We start from the raw sequence: 21,994 nt of genomic DNA on the forward strand, positions 1-21,994 counted from the left end.
TGCACTTTAAAAAGTTTTTGTCAGAAAATAATGATAATGATGAACAGCTGTATACCAGAGACATTTTGTGGGGGTGCAGTGGGGAATGGGATCAAAAACGGTGGGGGGAGGGAAGTGCACTGGACTATGGTGATGGCACATGGGTGATTTGCTGATGGGAAGCCCATGGGGATTACATCTGAGATGGGAAAAGACACAAAATCATGTAAAAATAAACTTATTTTAAAAAAAAAATACTCTCCCCTGGCTGAAGATCCCAGACGCTCAGAAGCCACAGTCCAGTTGAGGGACTGTCCCCAAAGCAGGACTTTCTCTGCAGTGGGTGTGAACGAGCAGCCCATCGTCGTATGTACCATGCTGTTTAATTGAAAGGGAAATAAACCTAGTAACAGTGGGTTCTCCACGTTAAGGTGAGTGAGCAGGTGCCTGAACCCCCCTTCTGTCCCCGTTGCCCCCTCCGGCGTCTTCCCCTGCTGGCACTTCCCACAGCAAATGTGCTGTTCTTTGAACAATGCTAATCTTCCCCACAGCTCGAAAACCTCAAAAGCAATGAGCCACATCAGTTTTTTCCCTCCTTTTTATCCCCAGGCTCAAGACAGTGCCAGGCTTACCACGTACTTGACAAATATGTGCTAAATGATAGGACAGACCACGGCATGAGGGTTGAAATTTGTGTCCTGGGGCTTCTGGATCGCACTATAATATCCCTCATATGACAGTGTCCAAAAGCCCCACCAGAAGTGTGTGTCAGTCTTACCTCTTCCAGTGGTTATGAGGACCTGACTGTTAACTGACAGGGGGCTTAGGGGTGGCATTCTTTAACAATTTTTCTAAGTTAAAGAGTATTTCTGGGCCCTCCCTGGTGGCGCAGCGGGTTAAAGCACAACACTAAGAAGCTTAAGCCGCTTCTGCATGAGTTCGATCCCCGCCTGCCCTGGAGGTGACCACATGGCGCGGCAGACCTCTCCTGACCTGCCCGCTGCTCCCCTCAGCAGTGTATTTCAGTAAATCCACCTGTTCTGCTCCCCACTCTGTCTCTGGTGAATCCTCTCACCACCCCTGCACCTCTGGTCTGTATTCCAGTTCTGTATGCACAAATAAATAAATCTTAAAAAAAAACTCTTCAAGTCTGTCCCCCAAAACGAGTTTGAAACAATGACCATAAAGAGCTAAAATGTCTGGTCCCATATTGCTGACCAAAATCACGAATATGAGCCAGTTTAGCTGAAGAGTTGACTTCAGCTGGGCTGTGGGGATCTAACTGAAGAGCACCTTGTACCTAAAATGTCTTTGCTTTTAATGCTAGCAGTTTTGTTCCTTTTTTCTTGATCAAACAGTGGAGTTTACAGTCATGTTTGTTTCAGAGGCTGAAAAACACCCTTCTGTGAGCTTTCAGAGCCCCGACTGGGCAGTGTGAACTTGTAGCAAGCGGGTCAGTGTTAGAACTTTCTATCTCAGTGACTGAGTATAAAATAACAATTTGAGTCTCATTATCTCACTTCCAAAGGGTAATCAGCGGCATTTTCCAGATGACAATGTACAAAACTCCGCTTCGAACAAGGCGCATTCACGACTTAGCCACAGTTTCCCCTCCCGCGGCTGGGTCTCTTCACTCTGAATCCACAAAGAAAGCTCATTTGTTTCACTTTGTGAAAACTCTTCATTTCCCCCAGACTTTCCATTTCACGCTGTGTGAATTTTATTAAGCTCTCTTTCACAGAAGCTGAGTGCTAGCACCATGGGGCCTGGGGGTGGCACTCACGTGTGTGATGTCTGAGGTCTCAGGAGACATGTCGTCCCCTGGAACCCAAAACCACTTGGTGCTGGAAGAAATAGTTTGGCCTCATAAACATTTTTCTGCCAACCTTTTTTGTTGAACCCGGGAGAGCAAGCACAGCAATGCAGCCCACAGCCCACAGCTGAAGCTTCTCATCATACTCTGCAGAGTGAGACCTCCAGAAAGCCTCCTATTATTTTAAAAACTGATTTTAAATATTAGCTTTATGTCGTTTTCATTTTACAATTAGCCTTGTTAATAAAAGTTTACCTATCATCCTATTGCCTAACAAATTGTTTCATTCCAATAAAAATTGTGTTTACATAGGTAATTATCATCCCAACTGAAAAAAGAATTGCTATTCTGATTTTTTTTTCCTCTTGAATTTATCTAATACGAGCTTGCAATATTATTGCACACTATAGAAATGACACAGTCATGGCTGTGTACATCAGATAGAATTAGTCTAATTGGCCCATATTTTGTAATGAAAATAGTAATAGCTAACATTTTTGTTGGCTTTCTGCATGCTAATGAGCACAATGAACATTTTGCCTATCAACTCTTTTGACTGGGGTGAGGCTCTTTTGTGAGGGGAAAGCTCTTGCTTTTCCAGTGGAAGAGATGTGGGAAGGAGGTATAGAAGAGGCTATTCAAACTGCCCCAGGTCATTCAAGCCAAAATTCAAACCAAATATTCTCATATCCAAATAGAGTCTCCCTTGCACCATTGTTTTTCCTAAGTAATACTAAGATTTATTTAAGAATTGCCTGGTTTCGGTAAAAGCATCAACCTACATAAGTGAATCCAGAAACTAATTATCATCTTTTCCTTGGTTCCTACTGCAGTGAGTATAAAATTGCAGATTTGTCTGACATTCTTTAAATGTGAAGAGCTATCAAGTGAGAGATGATGATCCCACAAACACGAAAATCCTTCAAGAAAACAACTCTCTGTTTCTGTCTTTTAAATATTGTGAAGACATGCACTGAAATCACCAAAGGCTCGTTGATCTGCCCTTGTACACTGCTGTGGAAGCTTCTCCAACCTCCCCCTCTGTCCTCATGTACAGATGCATTTTTTGGTTGGTTGGTTGGTTGGGTCAAGGATGGATCTGCTCCATTAACTCTTAGGAACTCGAGGAAGAGGGGCAGGCCAGGCAGGTGCTGCTGTGGATGGGGACCATAACACACCCAAATATCTGAAGACCCCTCTCTTTCCCTGTCTCTTTTCTCACAGAATGTGTGACACGGGAGAAGGACTGTTCACTTTTCAAACCAGGGAAGGAGAAATGATCTACCAGAAGGTACATTCTGCGACACTGGCCATAGCTGAGCAACACGAAAGATTGATGCTTGAGATGGAGCAGAAGGCGCGGGTAAGAATCCTACTTCCGTGACCTAGCTGCTTGGAAATGAAGGTTACTGGGGTCTAGCCCACATTATATACAGTGGGTCATCCCTGCCAGCCCCAGTCACTGACTCTCAGTTCTCTAGTAACCACTTGGCATAGACACAGGAGTTATTTGTGGCCATCACAGGGTCCCTGTTCTCCAGGTCTACCTACCTATGACCTGTTTCCATGGAGACCCCAGGAGGGCTGGGTGCTTTCTGCATGTCTCCACATGCAGCTGGACAATGAGAGATTCAAAGGTGGGCCCAAAATAACCAAGAAAATTAAGTGATTACTAGGAAGGATTCCATTATTATTTGTCCTACTTTCAGCCAAGACTCTGAAACTTTTAGCTCTTTCTGTGTAAATGCCTTAGCCAGCACTAAAATGTTGGCCAATAGGACCTACATTGCTTCTCAACAGAATGACTTGTCTGCTCCCCTGTTCTGAAGCTATTCAGCCAGCTCAGAGTCAAGTTAAAAACTAATTTCATAAAACCTGAAATAATAAATTTTACAAGTAGCTGAAAAAATATTAGCTTTATAGCTAATTTTTTGGAAAGTAAACAGTAGGATGACATTTGGCTCTACTCTTAAAAGATGAATGTTCCCTTCAGGATTTGTAGAGGTGGATAAGATTTCATCTTTGAGAAGGGTAGGTGGAGCCTCAGGAATGAGAAGGGTCATTAACCAGAAAAAAAAAAAATCCATGTTCCTACGCCAATTTGAAGACTGCAGAATCCTATATCTAGTATTTTATTCATTTTTATTTTTAAAATTCTCAATAGCTAATATTTTAAATCTAAAATGTATAATTTTACTATAAAAGACAAGTAGTTTAACAAATGATTGTATGTTAGCCTTAAATCAGTTCTAATTTTCTCACAGCTACATCCACATTTTATGACTCCATCTAGTAGACCATTTAAAGAGTCTTCCTAATCCCCAAGGGAAGTGAGTACAAATCAGACTGAGAAGGCATTTGGCCTTTCAGGAGGATGAATGAGGAGCTTAGGCATTAATGGAATCATTAATATAAGGCTGGGATTAATTGAAGGAGCATCAGTAAGAGGTCAACATGACTTTGTCTTTTAATAAGATTTGGGTTCAATTTAAACCGTTATACAATGACCTTATTAAAATATTTTTCTAGTGACTTAAATCAGGTGAAAATATGCCTTCCTTTTAATTGGAATTTATTTCAAATCTTACGCATTCATTGCTTGCCCATGTTTGCAGTATTTGACAGTGGTAGTTCTCTTATGTTTATGAACGATTGTGGCTCTTACAGTTGCTCTAAACAAGTAAAATGCTCATACGTCGTCATTTTCATGAATTTACATTTTCATGAACAAAATTCCACAAGCTCTTTCATGCCACGGGAATTGTCTACTATAATGGACTCTCGCTCGTGTCCTGGGTTCACACCCCAGTTCCACCACTTACTCATCATGTAATCTTGGCCCACATATTTAAATCTAAATGTCTCATTTTCCTTTACCTGTACCTTTTTGGCATATAACAGTTCAGTTTATTTGGTTGTTTTGCGGTACCCATGTGCTCATCTGCTGTGAATAGAAAGTATCACCAAAGGAGGCTCCTTATCATGATGGTGACCCATTCGTAGGCATGATTTTGAATAATATTAAGTTTGCAGTGTTTGTGAAGACACTAAATTCTCCTGCCCCATTATAGCTAACTAATACCCTTCTTTTTCAAGTATGTCTAGAAATCTTGTGTTTTCCCCCCAAAATTTTTCAAAACAAAATACAGTTCACATATCGCTGTTGCTATTGTACGTGCTGATCACATCCTGTGCCGCAAAGAAGCTTTCAAGGGCAGTGCGGCTAAGGCTTTGGAGATGGCGACTTACCTGCTAAGTTCTGGGGCCATCTAAAACTGGAGGGGTGCATCTTGGGTCTGCGTGTCAGAGCTTGGAGAAGAAGAGAAAGTGAACCAGAAACATAAACAGAGCTCAGCCAGGAAATCACATGTTTCTAGAAATCAGAAACTTCATCAACTGGTGCAAACTTGCAAATGGAAAGCTGGGTTTAATTTCAAGTCAGTTACACAGCTATGCTTATTCTAGAAGGTTAACAATAATAAATAATTCCATATCTAGTTCACTGTTTATAAAAAGCTGAATAAATGATGATTTTTCCAAGGGCACGCAATTTGGGGGAATACCCCAAGTTCCCCCCACATCTCTGGACCATAAACAAAGAGTCCCATGTCCCCCAGACAGAACTTTTTCTTTACAAAGGCTGCCCGTATGCATGTAAGTCTTCTTTTAAGAAATAGGTTCTGTGTGTGAAACAAATCTTAATTTTTCTTTCTCTCTCCCTTCATTTTCTTACTTAATATAAAATGAAGGTCTGTCCTGTAAACTAGGAAAAAGCATAATGTGGGGGCTGGCAGTGTACCAAAAATACTATCCAAGATATAAAAATGTTGCATTTCATTTACTTTGCATCTACTACAAAATAAAAAGATGACAGTGTTCATTGATTTTCAGTTTTTAACTGAACCATGGAGATTAATATTGATCAGATAGAGAATGTTTACATATTTTAACATGATTAAAAGGTTTTACAAAAAAAAAAAAAAAAGGTTTTACAAGATTAAGTTACCAACCAGCTCTAAAAGCTGTCCCAAACATGGTTGTTCAGGCAGTTGAAGGCTTTGTCTTCATCTTTTAAAGAACGATGGCTCAAGGGATGTTACTGGCTTTACAGATAAGCAACTTCAAGTGACAAGTCTCAACCACCATAAGAGAAAAATACAACATAATCTTTTCACATCAGACAAGTACAAAGCCTCATTTTGCTTTATGGTCTTCCTTCTTGGAGGGCAAATGAGTAAACACATTTTGATGTATCCCCCTAATTAGACAACACTTCTGTTCTTGCTTGAAAAAATAGATATCTGGAAACAGCCACCCTGCTTTGTGTATAAAAAAAAATAATACATTTGCTATTTGTGTAGAGAACTGGATGAAAAGAATCACAAAATTGCCAAGGCCATTAAAAATGTACATTGTGCTTTCCTTCAATGAGAAAGATAATGAAAGAATTAATTAATGTTAACTGACTCAAAATTAACTGGCTTAAAATTAAATTAAACAGTTCACTAAATCCAGGTTAGCTTCTTGCTAAGCATGCATAGGCCTATAAAGGCTTCCTGTGAACTCAATGTTCTGTGTGGTGGTTTTGGGGGCACAACAGAGCTAGAAAGTCCCTCTTGCCCCGTGGTTTAGAACCATTAGATCACATCATTGTTCCTGCCCAGGGGAAGATGATATTTATCCCTTTATCCTTGAAATATCAAGTTCTCCCGCTTTCATGTTGTTGATTTAATCTCGCCAGTAGACTATGTTGTGACAAAATTTTCATTAGTGACACCAAAACCACCAATTGAGTTATTCACCTTTTCTTGACACTGGGGTCTCATTGATTTCACATAGAATCAACTGTTGATTTCACATGTAATCAGCTACTCAGGAGGGCCCCAAACCTTCCAGAGGATGACTTCTTCGATACCCGAGGACTTCCTCCTGTGCACCCAGGAATTATATCATGAATTATAATTCATTTAATTTAATTTAAATTTTTTAAGTGTTGTTAATTTGCCACTAGGTATAGACCCAAGTGAGGGTCAGCGGTGTTCATAAGAAGACAGCAATCATACTTCTTCACTTATTCATCCCAAACCAGTTTTATTTTAAAAGGGAATTTGGGGACGGTGCACAGGAGGATGAGCCACAGTCCTAAATTTTACACTAGAGCTACTTACACTGAGAGATTCCCCAAATTCACATCATTTGAGGAAATTGTATGATCTCCACATTTAAACAAATTTGACCTCTCTAATTTGTTTTGTCCTTTGTGGAGATCATTCTTGTTCTTGAAACCATCAGGAAATCATAAAAGAGTTGTGTTGCAGAAGCATCTACACAGCATCCCAGAGTTCTTGTCTTGGTGATGAATGTCCATCCATAGCCGCACGTAAATCCTCATGACTTAGCCTGTTGGCCCACAGGGTAGACTGAAATCCCCAGGAACACAGCTTCAAAGGCCTTGAGATAATTTAACTTTGGCTTTTGATGGACTTGTCTCACACAACCACACACACTCAACATATTTTTAATGTGCTTTTTATTTCATACACTATATTGATGTTCTACAATGTCCACAAGTAAACAAATACTCATCCGCGTACTACTGAGCTAGTAAAGAGAAAGATGAACTAGTGCCCTTTGGATGGATGGATGTTGATTGTGCTAAGAGAAAGAAGCTTCCAGAGGGTCTTCCTCACTTGTGGTGTATAAATAACCAGAGAGAACAAACAGGCGAAACAGGAATAATTCTAATTTAATTATAATTCATGATAATAATTCCTGTTCAAGACTAATTCATGAGTGACATACTGGTTACCAGGGGGTTTGGGGTTTCCCTGGAGCCCCTGTGGAGGGTGAGTGTTCACAGTGAAACTCCTCCCAAATGACATAGGCCAATCAACAACACTTACAAAAATTAAACTAAATTAATTGCCTTTGTAAAACAAAACTGAAAAGACATCCGTGAAAGACAAAAGCAATAATAATAATAAATTTTTAAAAATCAGAATTAGCAGGCAACTATAAATCAGAGACATTCTTCAGGGGAGGGAGCGGGATCAAAACAGGGGAGGGTAGAGAGCAAGAGATGATGGTGATAGGGCGTGGGGGGCTCAGTGTGGGATTTTTATGGGGACTACATGTGGGCACAAAGCTGATAAGCACCCACTGTACAAAAATGAACAATGATGTACTGTATATATTAGAGAGAGCGAGAGCATACACGTATGTACCATATGCTTTATAAGTCCATATAGCATAGTATATATAGTATACTATGTACTGTATAGCATATGTATATGTGTGTATATTATATATAGTATATAGTGTGTATATATGTACATATATAAAGAAAAAAAGAAGTAAATAAATGTGGTTGTATTTCTACTTTCTAGCCTTGTTGGCCTGCAAGGCATTGAAAAGCCTGTCTCTATCTAGCTAGACAACCTCCCTTCATAATAATTACAGCATGTTCTTTTAAGAAAAAGTGTTGGGGAGGCCCCTGGCCTCCAGTCAGCCTGCCCCTGCTCCCAGAATGGCCCCCAGCCTACGCAGTCAGTCTCCCTTTTAGTGGAAGTATTTTTCATACCCACATTTGGCAAGAATCTCTGTTGGCATAAAAAGCCACAAGTTTTCCTACCCTAAAAAATGTAAAGAGTTGAGGGTAATAGTGCTGAACACTGTACAGAAAAAATGTTGACACATTTTGTAAAGGGGAAATGTGTGATTTGTGATTGCAAGTTGTAGGTATGAGATAGTACATTGGAATATCTGCTAGTAAATCCATTCTTCAAAGTTCTACTCATGAGTCTGCGGTTCCGTATTATCAACGATCAGTCATCAGGCTTCCTTATTAATGACAACAACCAGTTCCCTGCTGCAAAGTGTCATTGGCAGGCTTATGAAATTGTATACTGATTGATAGACACTAATTGTAAAAACCAATGCAAGCTCAGTTAGAATACATTATTATAGCCAAAGACTAAAGTAGCCCTGTGATTCTAGCTAATCTGTTCATTTTCTGTGGTTCCAATTTAGAAAAGTAAACAAAATTCAGTCTCCAAACAAACAAACACAAATGCGCATTTCTGCATCAATACACAGAAGCCATGGAAATTGCAAGAAGGCAGTGTGTAATTTTCCTTAAAAGTAGTGCAGTCACGCAGTATAATAGCAAACATTTTCTTTAAATCCTATTCTGTTTCCTTAACATGTATTATGGATATTCTAAATGTCACTTTTGAAGATGCATTTTAAGTACATATTGCTTTCATATGTAAACAACTTGATTAGAGTTGATAATATAAAAGGAAATGACTCCATAGTATGAAAGGGTTCTCAACGTCCATGTTAAAAAATACATAATTTCTTTTATGTGTTTTGCTGGAATCAAATCGTTACAAGGAAGCTGCCCTAGAATTTTTTTTTTTTAGCTATAATAGGCTTATTTATTCGCGTGCATACAATCTGCTCATAGTAATTACTAGAGTGATTTCCTTAAATGAAGCCAATAGATTTCAAAGGTCGATCCAGATGAGCAGTATAGAAGCATGTAATGATGACATGGACACATACAACCCAGAGAGCAGGTTTTTCTGCGAGGGACAGTGCTGCAACTCAGAGAACAGGCTGTAGGCATGTCCTAGACAAACTGAAATCTAAGGACTTGATAGGAAAATGCATGAGAAGGAAACCAAGGCTGATTTCAGAGAATGAGAATTGCACCCAGTTCCCAGGCTGTGATCTGTGATGCTCATGTATGAGTCAAGACAACCCAGCAGGGAGGCTCACCAGGAAAACATAGAGGAAGACTGTCAGAGCTGTGTGATCTCATGCTAGTCACTTGCCTTCTCTGTGCCTTAGTCTCTGTGCCTGAAAGAGGGGAGCGAGGGCCGATGATAATCCGTTCTCCAGAACTTTACCATTCTTCCTGTTCTTTAGTAAAGTGTGACAATTATTAGCTAATTCATAAAGTGCTTGACAAGTTCATCTCAGCTATGGCTCCTATGTAGACATAGTTCAAAATCCAAAACCTGCAAAATTTTTATTTTTAACACCTAAGAAATATAATGTTTTTGTCTGTTCATCCTATTCTGACATTCAAAGGGTAGCTCTGTAGATGCATCTACTTAAACATGAGTAAAGATAAATAGAAGACAGATGATTGATTAACAATATATATTTAAAAGCCTTGCTGAATATAGATAAAATGGAATTCAAAGTATGCAGATGTTTGTAATAATTTCAGCTGTTATCCTAATGCCAGCTGTATTCACATTCTATGAAACTGTTTTGGTCAAACCTAGTTTAAGATATATAGTAATACCTTCATTTTGCTTCCACTTTAGTGAAAATAATTTTCCTCCAATTCCGATCTTAAATGATATCTAGCAACCTCCTTTAAATATCTGTATAAACTGCATCATATGTGGTACCTCATATCAACTCTGCAGGGCATCTTCTAATTCTTTTCTATTTATCTTCAATAAAATGGAAGATTAAGTGTGACGCGTCCCCTACTGAAAATTAAGTCAAGTCTGTAAGAAACCAATTGCCCATAAACCTTCAAACTTCAGAGGATGGTTTGAATGAACACAAACAGTGCCGAGCTCGGCTGCGTAAGGTCTCTGGGGTTTGTATTTCTATACAGTTTTCAAGCTTCACGAGGTCTTTCCCAAGAACAAATACAATGGCCTGTTCTCCACGGGGTGCACTGAAATTGGGCGTTTCCTCATCAAGCCATGCGCTCTCTTTTCCTTACACATTTCCATTTCACACGAGCACCTGGGAAGGCTATGTGCTTGTGACACCCCATTTTCCATCAAGTAAACTGCGATTGCATGACAACGAACCCGCAGTCTAAACATAAGTCCCAAAGCAGACACACTAGCCTTGGCCGTCGGTGATGCACTGCCTGTGCAGACACGCACACAGATCTTACAACTTGCTCAGCTTTTCACAAAGTAAAACACACTTGCGGCCAGCACCCAGCTCAGGCACCCAACCTCAGAACGCTCCTTCATGCTCTTCACCACCCAGCCCCAGCCACGAACACGAAGCTGCCTTCCGCAGACGGGTCTCCTCAGCCCGCGTCTCGCTCCAGTGTCCGCGTCTGGCCAAACCAGAACACACTGTCTGCCTCACAGAAGGCGTTTCTCAGCCCTGTTCACCAGGTCGAAAAAGCTGTCACTGCCCTTCCCATCGGGCATCATGTGGTGAGCCAGCTGCACACGTACACACCTGCATTCACGTGCACACTCACACAGACACACACACACACACCCTGTTTCTAGCACCACTCACCTGTCTCCCATCTATTCCCCACTTCTCCCGCCCCCCACTCCATGCTGACCAAATTCCTGGGTTTCGTATTTCTGCTGAGTTCTCAGCTTCACATCCGGGTAAATGCTCTGGCCTCCCTGTCATTCTTGGAGAGCTCCGTGTGGGCGTTCGTGCATGCTCTGATCACGTAGACACATCTGGTCCAAGCGGCCCCGGCGGGCTGCGGGAGTGATGAGCTCCCCAGAGCACACAGTATCTGCTGTTAGCAGACACTAGTAGCCGCCTACCAGGTGGATATAGTAACTCCACCTTAGAGATCAGGAACAACCTGATTTTTTTTAAAGCTAAATCATCTTGCCTGCGGTCAGATGACTAGGTGGAGCTGATTTCTGGCAGCAGGGCTGAGCACAGATGTCCTGGGCTCACCCTGGGTCCTGGGGAAATGCACTGGTAGGCTTCTGATGGGCCGGGCATGGCCTGGTGGGCGGCGAACCCACCTGCTGCCGGAAGAAGCCGGAGGCAGGTGACTGCAGCAGTGAGCTGTGAAAGGACCGTCAGGGCTCCGACACCCAGAGGTTCCCCTAGCTCCATCACTGCGACCTCAGTGCCCTTGTCTGTCAGCAGGTGGCATACTGCTGACACCATCTGCGGTGACAAATGAGACGCTCTACAGGGGCGTCCCCAGGTGCCCAGAGAAGGACTCACAGATGCCAGTACTCAAGTGCTAAAGTTTCCCTCTGGTTGTGTCTATTTGGGTCTCAAGGGCTAATAAGATTTAAAATTTTCTGGGTAACATTTAGGAAGGTGCAGCATTAAAGGAAGATGCATGCAACAGTTTTTTGTTTGTTTGTTTGTTATAGATGCATATTCCATAGAGGAACACAGATAGTGTTAATGTTTAGGGAAATTACAAAAGGTAACTCGGGTCAGTTTTGCTTTTTTTGTAAAAGCAGGAAGAGATGCTTGGCAGGGAGTCTCTTCACAAACTCCCCATGTCTCGGACCCCCCACGTCTCTGCAGTGCGTCTGGCCGAAAATGAAGATGAGATGTCTCCAAAGAGCACGTGGCAACCGATCGCGATCATTTCCTAAATGTGATGTATTTTGAAGCTTTTGTTATTGAGGGAACACAGGTGTCGGCCGTCAGAACATCCTGGGACTGGGAGCCTGGAGTGGGGACCCATGGGGAGAGCCCCCATCCCCAGGAGAGATGGACTTCAAAGAAGAACACAGCCAAGACCTGCATCTCTGAGAGGCCTCGCGGTTGAGATTGTCCCTTGAGCCAATCCCTGCTCTTGTTTGGGTTTTGATTGTTCCAGCTGTCAGATGAGAACATCTAGATTCTCTAAGAAGGAATCAGACCTCGAATCAGCTGACTGTGCCCACGGTCAGCCTGGGCTCCTCCTACCCTGCAGCTCAGGGTGCTCACACTGGCCCTTGACCCAGAACAGGAGAGCGAAGAAGCAGTCCTCCAAGGTCCTAGGGGACACAACCTCTGGGCCGAGGTCACTACCTCCAGGCCTCATTCGGGGGTCCCGGGGGCAGGTAGGGGTACACGGCATCTCCAGGCCCTATCTCTGCTGCCTTTTTAGGGATGTGCTGGCTTCTTCAATCCTCCACAAAATACCATGCTCAATACTGCTCAAGGTGCAAGTTTATTTGAAAGGTGTGACACAGGATGTCTTGGTCTAAAAAGGCACAGAAGCACAGAGCACATGCCCAGGCCTGTGCCGTGTGTCCAAGGATGTAGAGCTTAGCGCATCTCAAAGCACTGCATGGACCTCCTCTCGTTTTCAAGAGGGACATTTTCTCCCTTTTCTCTACTCCAGGAATTCTATGAGGATTTAACTAGTGAAATAAATGATGGCTGGGCCAGATGCAAATGACTAAAGGACTAAGAAGATAAAGGATATTTGAGTTTGGCTGCAAGGCAAGAAAGCCTGTTCTCTGTCTACAGTAAATGCCTCGAAATTTCTACTAGAACAAGAGCAGGTGGAACAAAGAACCCGAGGGAGGAGGAACAGCAGCATTTCTGGTCAAGGGCTGGCGCTTTGGGAGAGCCAAGGACGTTTTTAGCCTATTTACTTGGAAAAGGGGGTTCTAAAGATGGTTGGGTGTGAGGGCAAGTCCCAGCACAGGGAGACGTTTTGTAAGTATCGCTTGCAGTAAAGCTGGAAAGTAAGCTAAAGAAACCTGAGTTAGGAAACTGTTTGTCCAGTAAAACATCATTTTTTATGAGTTCAAAGGTACTTAACAACACAAGAGGAAATAGAAGCGTGTTAACCAGTGATGTGAACTTACCACGTTTCTTCATATCTGGTAAAGTGGACTCAGCATTAAGTCTGTGGAGAAGGAAATTCTGTCTGTGTTATGATGAGGGAGACACTGCCTTCTTTAGCTATTCCAGTTCCTAAGAAACATGCAAAAATTGCCATCGTTTGGATAACATTGAGACATGAACATCAATTATGAAACTCTTCAGACTGTGTTCTGTGACCACAGTTCGTTATTAAATGAACATCCATAAGAGATGCACAAAAGCAGTATCTCAGCAAAGTAGACACACTTCTGTATCAAAAGGAAAATAAAGTCATATTATTTAGATCAGAAAAGATGATTTTTATTCTGCTTACCAAACCACTATTAATAAACAAAAATACAATGCAAATGTTCAACTTGAAAAAAACAGGAAAACAACTTCATCAGAAGATGAAGATTAATTAGGATAAGAACAAAATATAATATGTAAGAGCAAGTGGAAAATATACATTCTGTAAGAAAATTTTAAAAACTCAAAACTTTCCAAAAGACCAAATGGAATGTAAAAGTGGAATATTAATGCTTTAGACAGTGAAGAGTGAGAAAGAGAGAAATGAGGTGAATGCAAACACACACCCAGTGGTTTGGATGAAAATTGTATAGAAGAAATTACTCAATGACTCCAGTTATTTCTCCGGAAGTAAGAGGGAAAATGTGGAATTTTATTAATTAGTAAACAAAATATGTTTACTCTTGCCATGATGCTTAAGGCTGGCCATTTGAGAAGAAACATTTTCCAGCATAAAAACAGAAGAGGAAGAGCACGTTCATCAGTTTCAGAAAGATTCATTTATCACTGATGATCTAGGGTGTGTTAAGTGATAAACAAATTGTGCTGTTAGGAAAAAATAAGAGTAGGCAGGTGTGTGATTAACAGGAGATTTGTCTTCTGGATTAATTGATCTTATTAATGGGCGTTGCTGCCACTGGCGGGAGATGTATGTTCAAGCTTATACGTCTGTGAGGAGTTAGTTGGAAGGAAACTGGAAGCCCCATTTGCAGTGACGGTTTCACGAATGAGTCTCTCCTATGTCCCTCAAGGCAGTGGGTGGTGGATGTGCGTGTGGAGGAGTTTGAGTTGTGCTGACTTAACACATAACACATGCAGAGACACTCAACTGGTCTGGGATAAAACCTGGAATGAGACTGGTTAACGTCCCTCCCAAGGATTCCCAAGGGTGCTGTCTTCTCCGTGTCTCCTTCCCCCTAAGCTCCCAGCCCCAGGGTGTGGCCACAGCCAGACACCCTGACACACCAAAATACACAAAATTTTGAAAAATTGCTTGCAGTGTTGCTATTTGGAACTATTTCTTCAAAATGCCGCTTTAACAGGGCCAGACTTGCAGACGCTCTGAGTAGGGTATTTTCCTGGCAAGATATAGCTGTGCTGGGCTTCCCTGGTGGTGCTGGGGTTAAGGCTCAGCGCTGTGAAGCTGTCCACAGCCACTGCAGCATGAGTTCCATCCCCCGCCAGGGAGTGACCCACATGGTGTGGCAGACCTCTCCTGTCTCCCCACTGCACCCCTCCAGCTCTTGTGTGCATAAACAAATAAGATAAATTTAAAAGAAAAGACATAATCTTGCTAGAAATGCCTCCCTGGTAACTAAATAAAACCAAATAAAAGTGTTCAGGTCCTCCGGCTTCATCTTCTATTGCAAAGCCTTGTAGGACTATCAGGACTGTTGGGTCACGTCACACGCCAGGTCGCCTATGGAGGGTGGGACAGCAGAGATCCGGGGGCGGGGAGCTCCCCGAGAAAGAGCACAGCAAACAGACACAGTATTTGCAGCTCCCAGTTTTGCCAGAGTCCAGTCTGAAATGAGGGAGAAATGAGGGATTTTATTAATTAGATTTCCTTTGTCGAAAGTGAACATTTGCTCAGAATGCATCAGAGAAATGTATTGCTAGGACCCAACAAAGCCACTTCTACCTGTTTTCTAAGGCCTGGTGTACATCTGAAAGGTACTTTTTTTTTTTGGTTTAAGATTTATTTATGCATACAGAACTGAGGTACAGATCAGAGATGCATGGGATGGTGACAGGATTCACCAGAGTCAGAGTGGGGAACAGAACAGGCAGATCAACAAAGTATACTGCTGAGGGGAGCAACGGGAAGACAGGAGAGGTCTGCTGGGCCATGTGGGTCACCTCCCAGGCCAGGACTGAACTCGCACTGAAGAGGCTGCAGCCAGCTTGCAGTGCTGCGTCCTAACCCGTTGCACCACCAGGGAGGGCCAAGTACATTTCTTTCTCGGAAACTCAGAGTACAGTATGCTGGTGTGGGCCTAATCCCATCATCTCCTGTCCATGGTGTGCTATTGTTCAGGTCACGTCAGCTAGTCTGAGCATCTGTGTGCCAAATAAGAAGATAGACCACGTTTCTATCCGGGAAAGTGCTTTCTAAGTGTGTACACGATCACAAGTTCCCATAGAGAGCCAAGGAATAAGGTCGTTGGAGGACCAGCTGTGGAGGGAGAGGGGAGCTGGTGCCAGGAAACTTGGGTGATGTTGAAATGGGTAAAATGAGGTCATGGAATCCTGGGCTTGCAGCTCTCTGGGGCACCGGTGTCTGAAGGGGCTCACACCTCTGCTTTCTGGGGCACCTTGCAGCTCACTACATTGTAGAAGACGGTCAGTGACGCACATCATTCTTATAGAAATGCACATAATCTTGTCTGGTGGGAGACGATGATGGCACTGACTTCCACCAGCATTCCTGACTTGCCGCATGTCTCTGAATGCACTTTGGAGTCAGTTGTACCATCTTTCTGTTCCTTCTTAATTACTGAGTAGGAATAAATTGTTTACGAGCGTTCACATTTCTGAGTCATGGCTTCACTTTTGATAAGTGGTTCTCCTAAGCAGTAGATTATGCAGGTGTCTCTAAGAGCGTCTTTCCCTGTGCCCCCACATTTCACCCTCACCTTTTAAAAGAGCAGATTTCAGTATAATACTTTCAGTAAAAGCTCAGATGTATGTTCTTTGTATTTCAGTTGCAGACGAGCTTGACGGAACCGATGACGCTGTCCAAGTCCATATCACTCCCCCGTAGCGCCTATTGGCATCACATCACCCGTCAGAGCAGCGTCGGGGAGATCTACAATTTGCAAGGCAAGTCACTTCCCAACCAAAGCCTCCCCGGCTCCCTAGGGTAGGCCATGGGCTGTGCTAATCGGCGGCCTCTGCCGGCTTCGCTCCCTACCTTTCCATTTATCAGCTCTCACTGGCCACCATGGGTTTTCTGCTTGGTTTTTCTAAAGCTACCATTTTATAGACTCATGGTAAAAATTATTCCAGAAATCACAGAGGCCTGAGGACCTAATTTGGCACAGGAACTTGACAAGAAACATACAAACATAATCAGGAAAATCACTCCTACAGTGGCCTGTCTCATGCTAGGTTGACAAAGGATTTCTTTTTCAGCATCTTTTCAAAATAATAGGATTGCATATCAGTTTGGGAGGCTTGCTTGAGTTTCTATGATAAAATGCTACATAGCCTACTCACAGAAGTCTTGGGATTAACCAAAGCCTCCACGTAGAAGCAAAGGGGGCCGTGTGGGCAGGAGGCAGTGTGAATCTGGGTTCTGTGTTTCCCCTCGTGGTCAATGGCTGACCTGACTCCCGTGGGCCTGGGGTTCCCACTTAGCCAAGCGAAAGGGCTTGCATCCTTGATGCAGAGCAGCTGAACCATAGCCTTGGTGGTTTTCTTCCTGTCTGATCCTCCAGGTAACATACTCAGCTGCAGTCAGGTGAGTAACAGTTGACCAAGTGGAGGAAACAGAAACTAAGAGAAATAAAGAGAATAAAACAGCAGAGGTCACTGGCCCACATAACACTTTGGAACCTAGTGGAGTTGAACGGAACAGATACCCAATTCATGCCGCTAGAGGAATTGACCGCTGCGACCTTCAGCACTCTCAGGCAGTGTGAATGATTCTTACTTTTCATAGTAGTGTCGCTAATATGATCACTAATATGAACACTAATAGATTTTTTGTTGTTGCAACCAAAAAAAAATTACAAGGAAAACAAAATCGTGTGTTTTCAAGCAGTATTTTCTTGTCAGGGTTTCAAACCTAGAATAGAATTTGATCAGTGGAACTGGCAATTAAGATGTATCCTCCAAGGAAGAACAGAACGATTTTAGGCACTTATGGAAATAATTGTACCTTATGCGCCAAATAAAGCTCTTAAGTTCCAGTTGGCTTCCTGTACTTAACAGGTAAGTTACCTTTTTGTACTTTTTGTTTATATGAGAAAATCTTCACTGGGATAATGATTAGAGAACTGAGAAAAGGAAGGTGGGATTTGAATCAGAAAGAGGAGATAGGCACCTCATTGTTTTGCTTCCTTAAACAGATGTCATCAACTACATACTAAAATGACTTCGGAATCATGATCTTGTAAAATTAATCTTACTTTCGTGACTAGAAGTGACTAGAAATAAATATAAAACATGATTTTTATACATAGGTTACTTTTATTTAAAGTAAGTACATATACTTGAATATTAATACCCACTAGATGAAAACTAAAGCAATCAAGTACTTAGATGAGAAAAATGATGCTCTTGCTAAGCAGAAAGGAAGTGAGATATTCTTACAACGAAGTTGGAAATTGGTCTGAGACAATGGATCGATAACTCTGGGTCTTGCCAAAGGTTTTGTCAATAATTCCAGCAAGCAGATTTGTTTTCATGGTAGAATACATGATGCAAACTTTTCTCTGAAAAGAGGGCTGAGGTCAGATTGACAGACCTCAGATAACTTCAGAAATAATTTCATATACACCCAACTAACAGTACCAGAATGCGCTGAAATTTCTTAGAAGAGACTTGTCACGGGGTAGTGTTGATTTACACAGTAAAATTGAACCAATAACTGATTAGAATACTCTCATTTTTAATCTCACAAGTACCAATATCCATCAGAGTTACCATCTTGAAATGTCTTCCCGGTTTTGAGGAACACTTTACTTCACTTGCTCAGCTGTCCAGTTATTACAGTTGTTTATTTATAATTAAAGCAACATGGTCTCAAATCACCTTCCTCTCTGGTAGAGGTTGTTGTGTAACAAAAAATATGCATCGTAAGGTCATTACGATGCTTTCCAGGGTCAAGAAGCACTCCAGTGCTGACGAGTATTCCCCCAGAAGGTGACCTGCATGTAGCTTGGAGAAGTGGAAATACATCTTTGGCATGTTTCTGTCATGTTTTGACATCGTGGGAAGCTGAAATCCACATGCATTAAATCCAACAGGCTTCCTTTCCAAAGGTAAATGGAGAAAAGTCTTATGCATTTCAGGCCTCCTAGATTGGGTTGATTAAGAAGCAGCAGATTTGCTGGAATTGGAAAAGAAAGGCCGTCCCAGCCTGAAGAGCCATCCACTGCACCCTAAACTCATGCCAGCCCCTCAGAGAGCACGCGGCCGTCTGGTCTACCTCGTCCCGCCCATGCCCCTTCTGTAACTCTCGGAGCAGGAGGCACTCAGAAAGAGTGTTGAAAAGACACCCTGCATTTGTTTGAATGTTTGGAAAAGGGCAATGTTATGCTAGCTGGCTCGGCCCCTCCCAGGACGTGCTGTGCATGTGGGGGCTTCTGTGGCTTCCTAGTTCCTTCCTGCACGCCAGCTCCTGGCATCCGAGCCCGAGACAGAACGGGGCTCTGACAGGGACACGTGAGCTCCGCCTCGCAGTGGCTATTTAAAGCTCTGCCCCCGAATGACTTGTGACGGGCTGCCACCCATCACCTCTCCCTGCGGGAGTGGTAAATAAAAGCTCCTCGCCTTGGCCAGATAATAAGGAGGATTGATTTGTGTCTGTTGGGAATTTTCAATTTCTATTTCTCTAACTGGACATGAATGGGAAATGTCACCACACAGGCTGCAGCTGTTACCCCCTGGACTTCGGGAGCTTGACCTGTGTGTGGGAGGGAGCAAGCTGCTGAGCTCTTGGCTCAGAAGTAAATGCCTCACACACCCTTGGCCTCCACATTGACAGAAACTGATTTCAGCTCGAAAGCCTTCAGCAGAGAATGTGCTGGGAGCATGAGGAGTCCTCGCAAAGAAAGAGGAAGAAGGCGTGAGGGCAGCGGGAGGGAGGAAAAGAAAGGGAGAGGAGAGAAAGAAAGAAACCCCCTGAGCAGGCTGGAGATTTTCCTGCTGTGAGACCCTCACTTTGACTTTGGCCCTGAGTCTCTACGTTTATACCCATTTATCAGACAGCTCTCTGTGACGAGTTCTTACATCAGGATGGGTGGCGACATATAATACCATTTATCGAAGAGGACAAGTCCCACTCAGAGCAGCCGCTGATGGGGCTGTGGCAAACGCTGCATGCGTCTGTTGCAAGCAACATGAATGAGAAAATGCTCCGGGCTCAGTCCCTGCAGGGATGGCACCGTGCGGGCCCCTGGGGAGCGTCCCCCACTGTCTCCCCAGGAATGACTGTGTCTGAGCCACAGGCCTCCCTCCTGTCAACCAGGCAGGTGCTCAGGTCTTCCATGGTGCGGGAGGTGCTCTGCTTTGGAGTCTTGTCACTCACCCAGGCCCCCAGGAGGAGCTGTGCAGCCGGGGGCTGCCCCCTCACCGTGAGTTGGGACTCAGCGCCTCCTCGCTGGGGTCATTTCTTCCACCAAAGTGATGACGGATGAGAGCGCCAGGAATGTGAGCCCAGAGGCCCCGGCGACAGGCAGTTGGCCTGTCCTTGCATTTTCCCTGACCCCTCCAGTCACGTGTTTGTCCACAGAGTTCTGGGGGATAGGCTTGCTCACTCGAGCAGCCTGAAAGCTCCCCTCTAACAAGGGTGGTTGGGTGCTGTTGGTAGAGGTCCTGCTTTCATTAGCGCTGATTAATATTCAAATGCCAACCCTGGCTGCTCTGGCTTCCCTCCCCCTCCTCCACAGGGCTGTGATGAAGCAGCAGACTCAGCACAGCCGCCACCGGCGACAGCAGACACTCTGTGTCCCCCAAAGGGCGTCCACGGCTCCTGTTCCTCGGGACAGGTTGCACACTGGCAACGGGATTAGAGATAACCTTCAGGAAGTGATCAGCAGAGCTCTGACACAGATTAGGGAGGCTAATCAGAGGATTTACTTGCTCTTTGCTCAGAAATGACCCTCTGTCCTTTCCTGCCCATTTCACTTCATGTTCATTTGTATTGAAATTGCTTCCATGGGGAACCTTCTGTTTCAATTTCGATTCTATGACGTCCTCTAAATTGCAAAGTTCATAAAAGCTTCCTGAAGCAAGAAAAATAAAACACAACACAACATAAATTGGTGCCCCAGGAACAAAGACGAACCTGCTTAGGCTCAGCCACCAAGGTGCCGAGTTCCGGCCACACGTTGTGGCGCGACCGTCATGGAGCCCCAAGTGGCCCGCCCCGTCTCCCCCTTTCCCTGTGAGACCAAGTTGCTTTGGCAACAGCCCTTCAAAACATCAGCCACTTCCCAGAAGCGACCTGCTTCTACTGAAGGCTACTCGGGACCGTTCACTACACGGCCTCATTAACGGGCCCTCCCTGGGGGTGCAGCTGCTTAAAGCGCAGCACAGGAAATGAGAGGCAGCAGCTTCAGCATAAGTTCGATCCCCGCCCTGGAGGTGACCCACAGGGCGCGGCAGACCTCTCCTGTCTTCCCACTGCTCCCCTCAGCAGTGTATTTGTCCATCTGCCTGTTCTGCTCCCCACTCTGTCTCTGGTGAATCCTCTCACTGCCCCTGAACCTCTGGCCCATACCCCAGTTCTGATTGCATAAATAAATAAATCTTAAAAAAACAAAAAGCAAGAGCCTTCTTGAGGAAAGCTGACAGGAGCAGAACATGTGTCTCTGGCAGTCAGTTTGTGGAGGTACCTGAAGCAGTGACTCCCCACCATGGACACCCTAAAAGGCTCCAAGTAGTCTTCCCATAAAACACTGAGCTCAGTGTTGATCACAGTTGCCAATGCCCTCTCTCCGTGTCCCGCGGATGTCGCGCGTGTCTTTAACATGGCCACATATTTGTCCATGAGTCTGCTTCCTCCACTGGGCCTTGAGGGCGTCTTCCTCTCCCCATGACCCAGCTGAGCCAGGGACTCAGGCAGGTGAAGCAGCATGTCTGGAGAGGGTGAAGGCTGCAGTGTTGACTTCAAACCCAAGCTGGGCTGTTAATTTTACCACAGGTGAGAGGTGTGACTTTGGGCAATTTACATAATCTCTCTACACTCCATTTCTTTCCTCTCCACAGTAAGGAAAAATAGCACCTGTCTTGGTGCTTAAATGAGATCATCCACATGAGGATTCAGTAGTCCGTAAGCCCTGTCAATATATTGAAGTAGATGAAATTTCCGGCAAGACGTGTCTCTCACAAAGGAGAGTATGCTCTCTGGCTCCAACTATTGTAGTATTTACTTTCAACTGCTTGGATAGTTTCAACTATGCCTGAGGAATTTGGTTTTACGCTAAGGAATTTATAGAAGTCAAGTTTTAAGAAATGGTCGCAGGCTTTCAAAGTTCTAGAAAAACAAAATCTAATTCTAACCCTCATGTTTAATGCAAGAAAAAAACTCATACCAATTAAATGAAGACTTAACTTCATTTTATTTTTCTGCTTCACATCAGACATTGCTCT

The 21,994-nt window shown here is 43.6% G+C and overlaps 1 protein-coding gene across 1 annotated transcript in view; it reads left to right on the forward strand.

Moving 5' to 3' along the window:
* Positions 1 to 20,037, forward strand: part of DOK6 (docking protein 6) — a 180,198-nt gene extending 160,161 nt beyond the window's left edge. The window contains exons 7-10 of the mRNA XM_012725799.1: positions 3,017 to 3,155; positions 16,378 to 16,495; positions 17,113 to 17,135; positions 19,606 to 20,037. Of these exons, the coding sequence (XP_012581253.1) occupies positions 3,017 to 3,155; positions 16,378 to 16,495; positions 17,113 to 17,135; positions 19,606 to 20,037 (712 nt within the window). The remainder of the gene's footprint in view (positions 1 to 3,016; positions 3,156 to 16,377; positions 16,496 to 17,112; positions 17,136 to 19,605) is intronic.
* Positions 20,038 to 21,994: the final 1,957 nt, after the last annotated feature.

This window comes from Condylura cristata, unplaced genomic scaffold (genome assembly GCF_000260355.1).
Source record: "Condylura cristata isolate star-nosed mole 26May11 unplaced genomic scaffold, ConCri1.0 scaffold00016, whole genome shotgun sequence".
Lineage (NCBI taxonomy): Eukaryota > Metazoa > Chordata > Mammalia > Eulipotyphla > Talpidae > Condylura > Condylura cristata.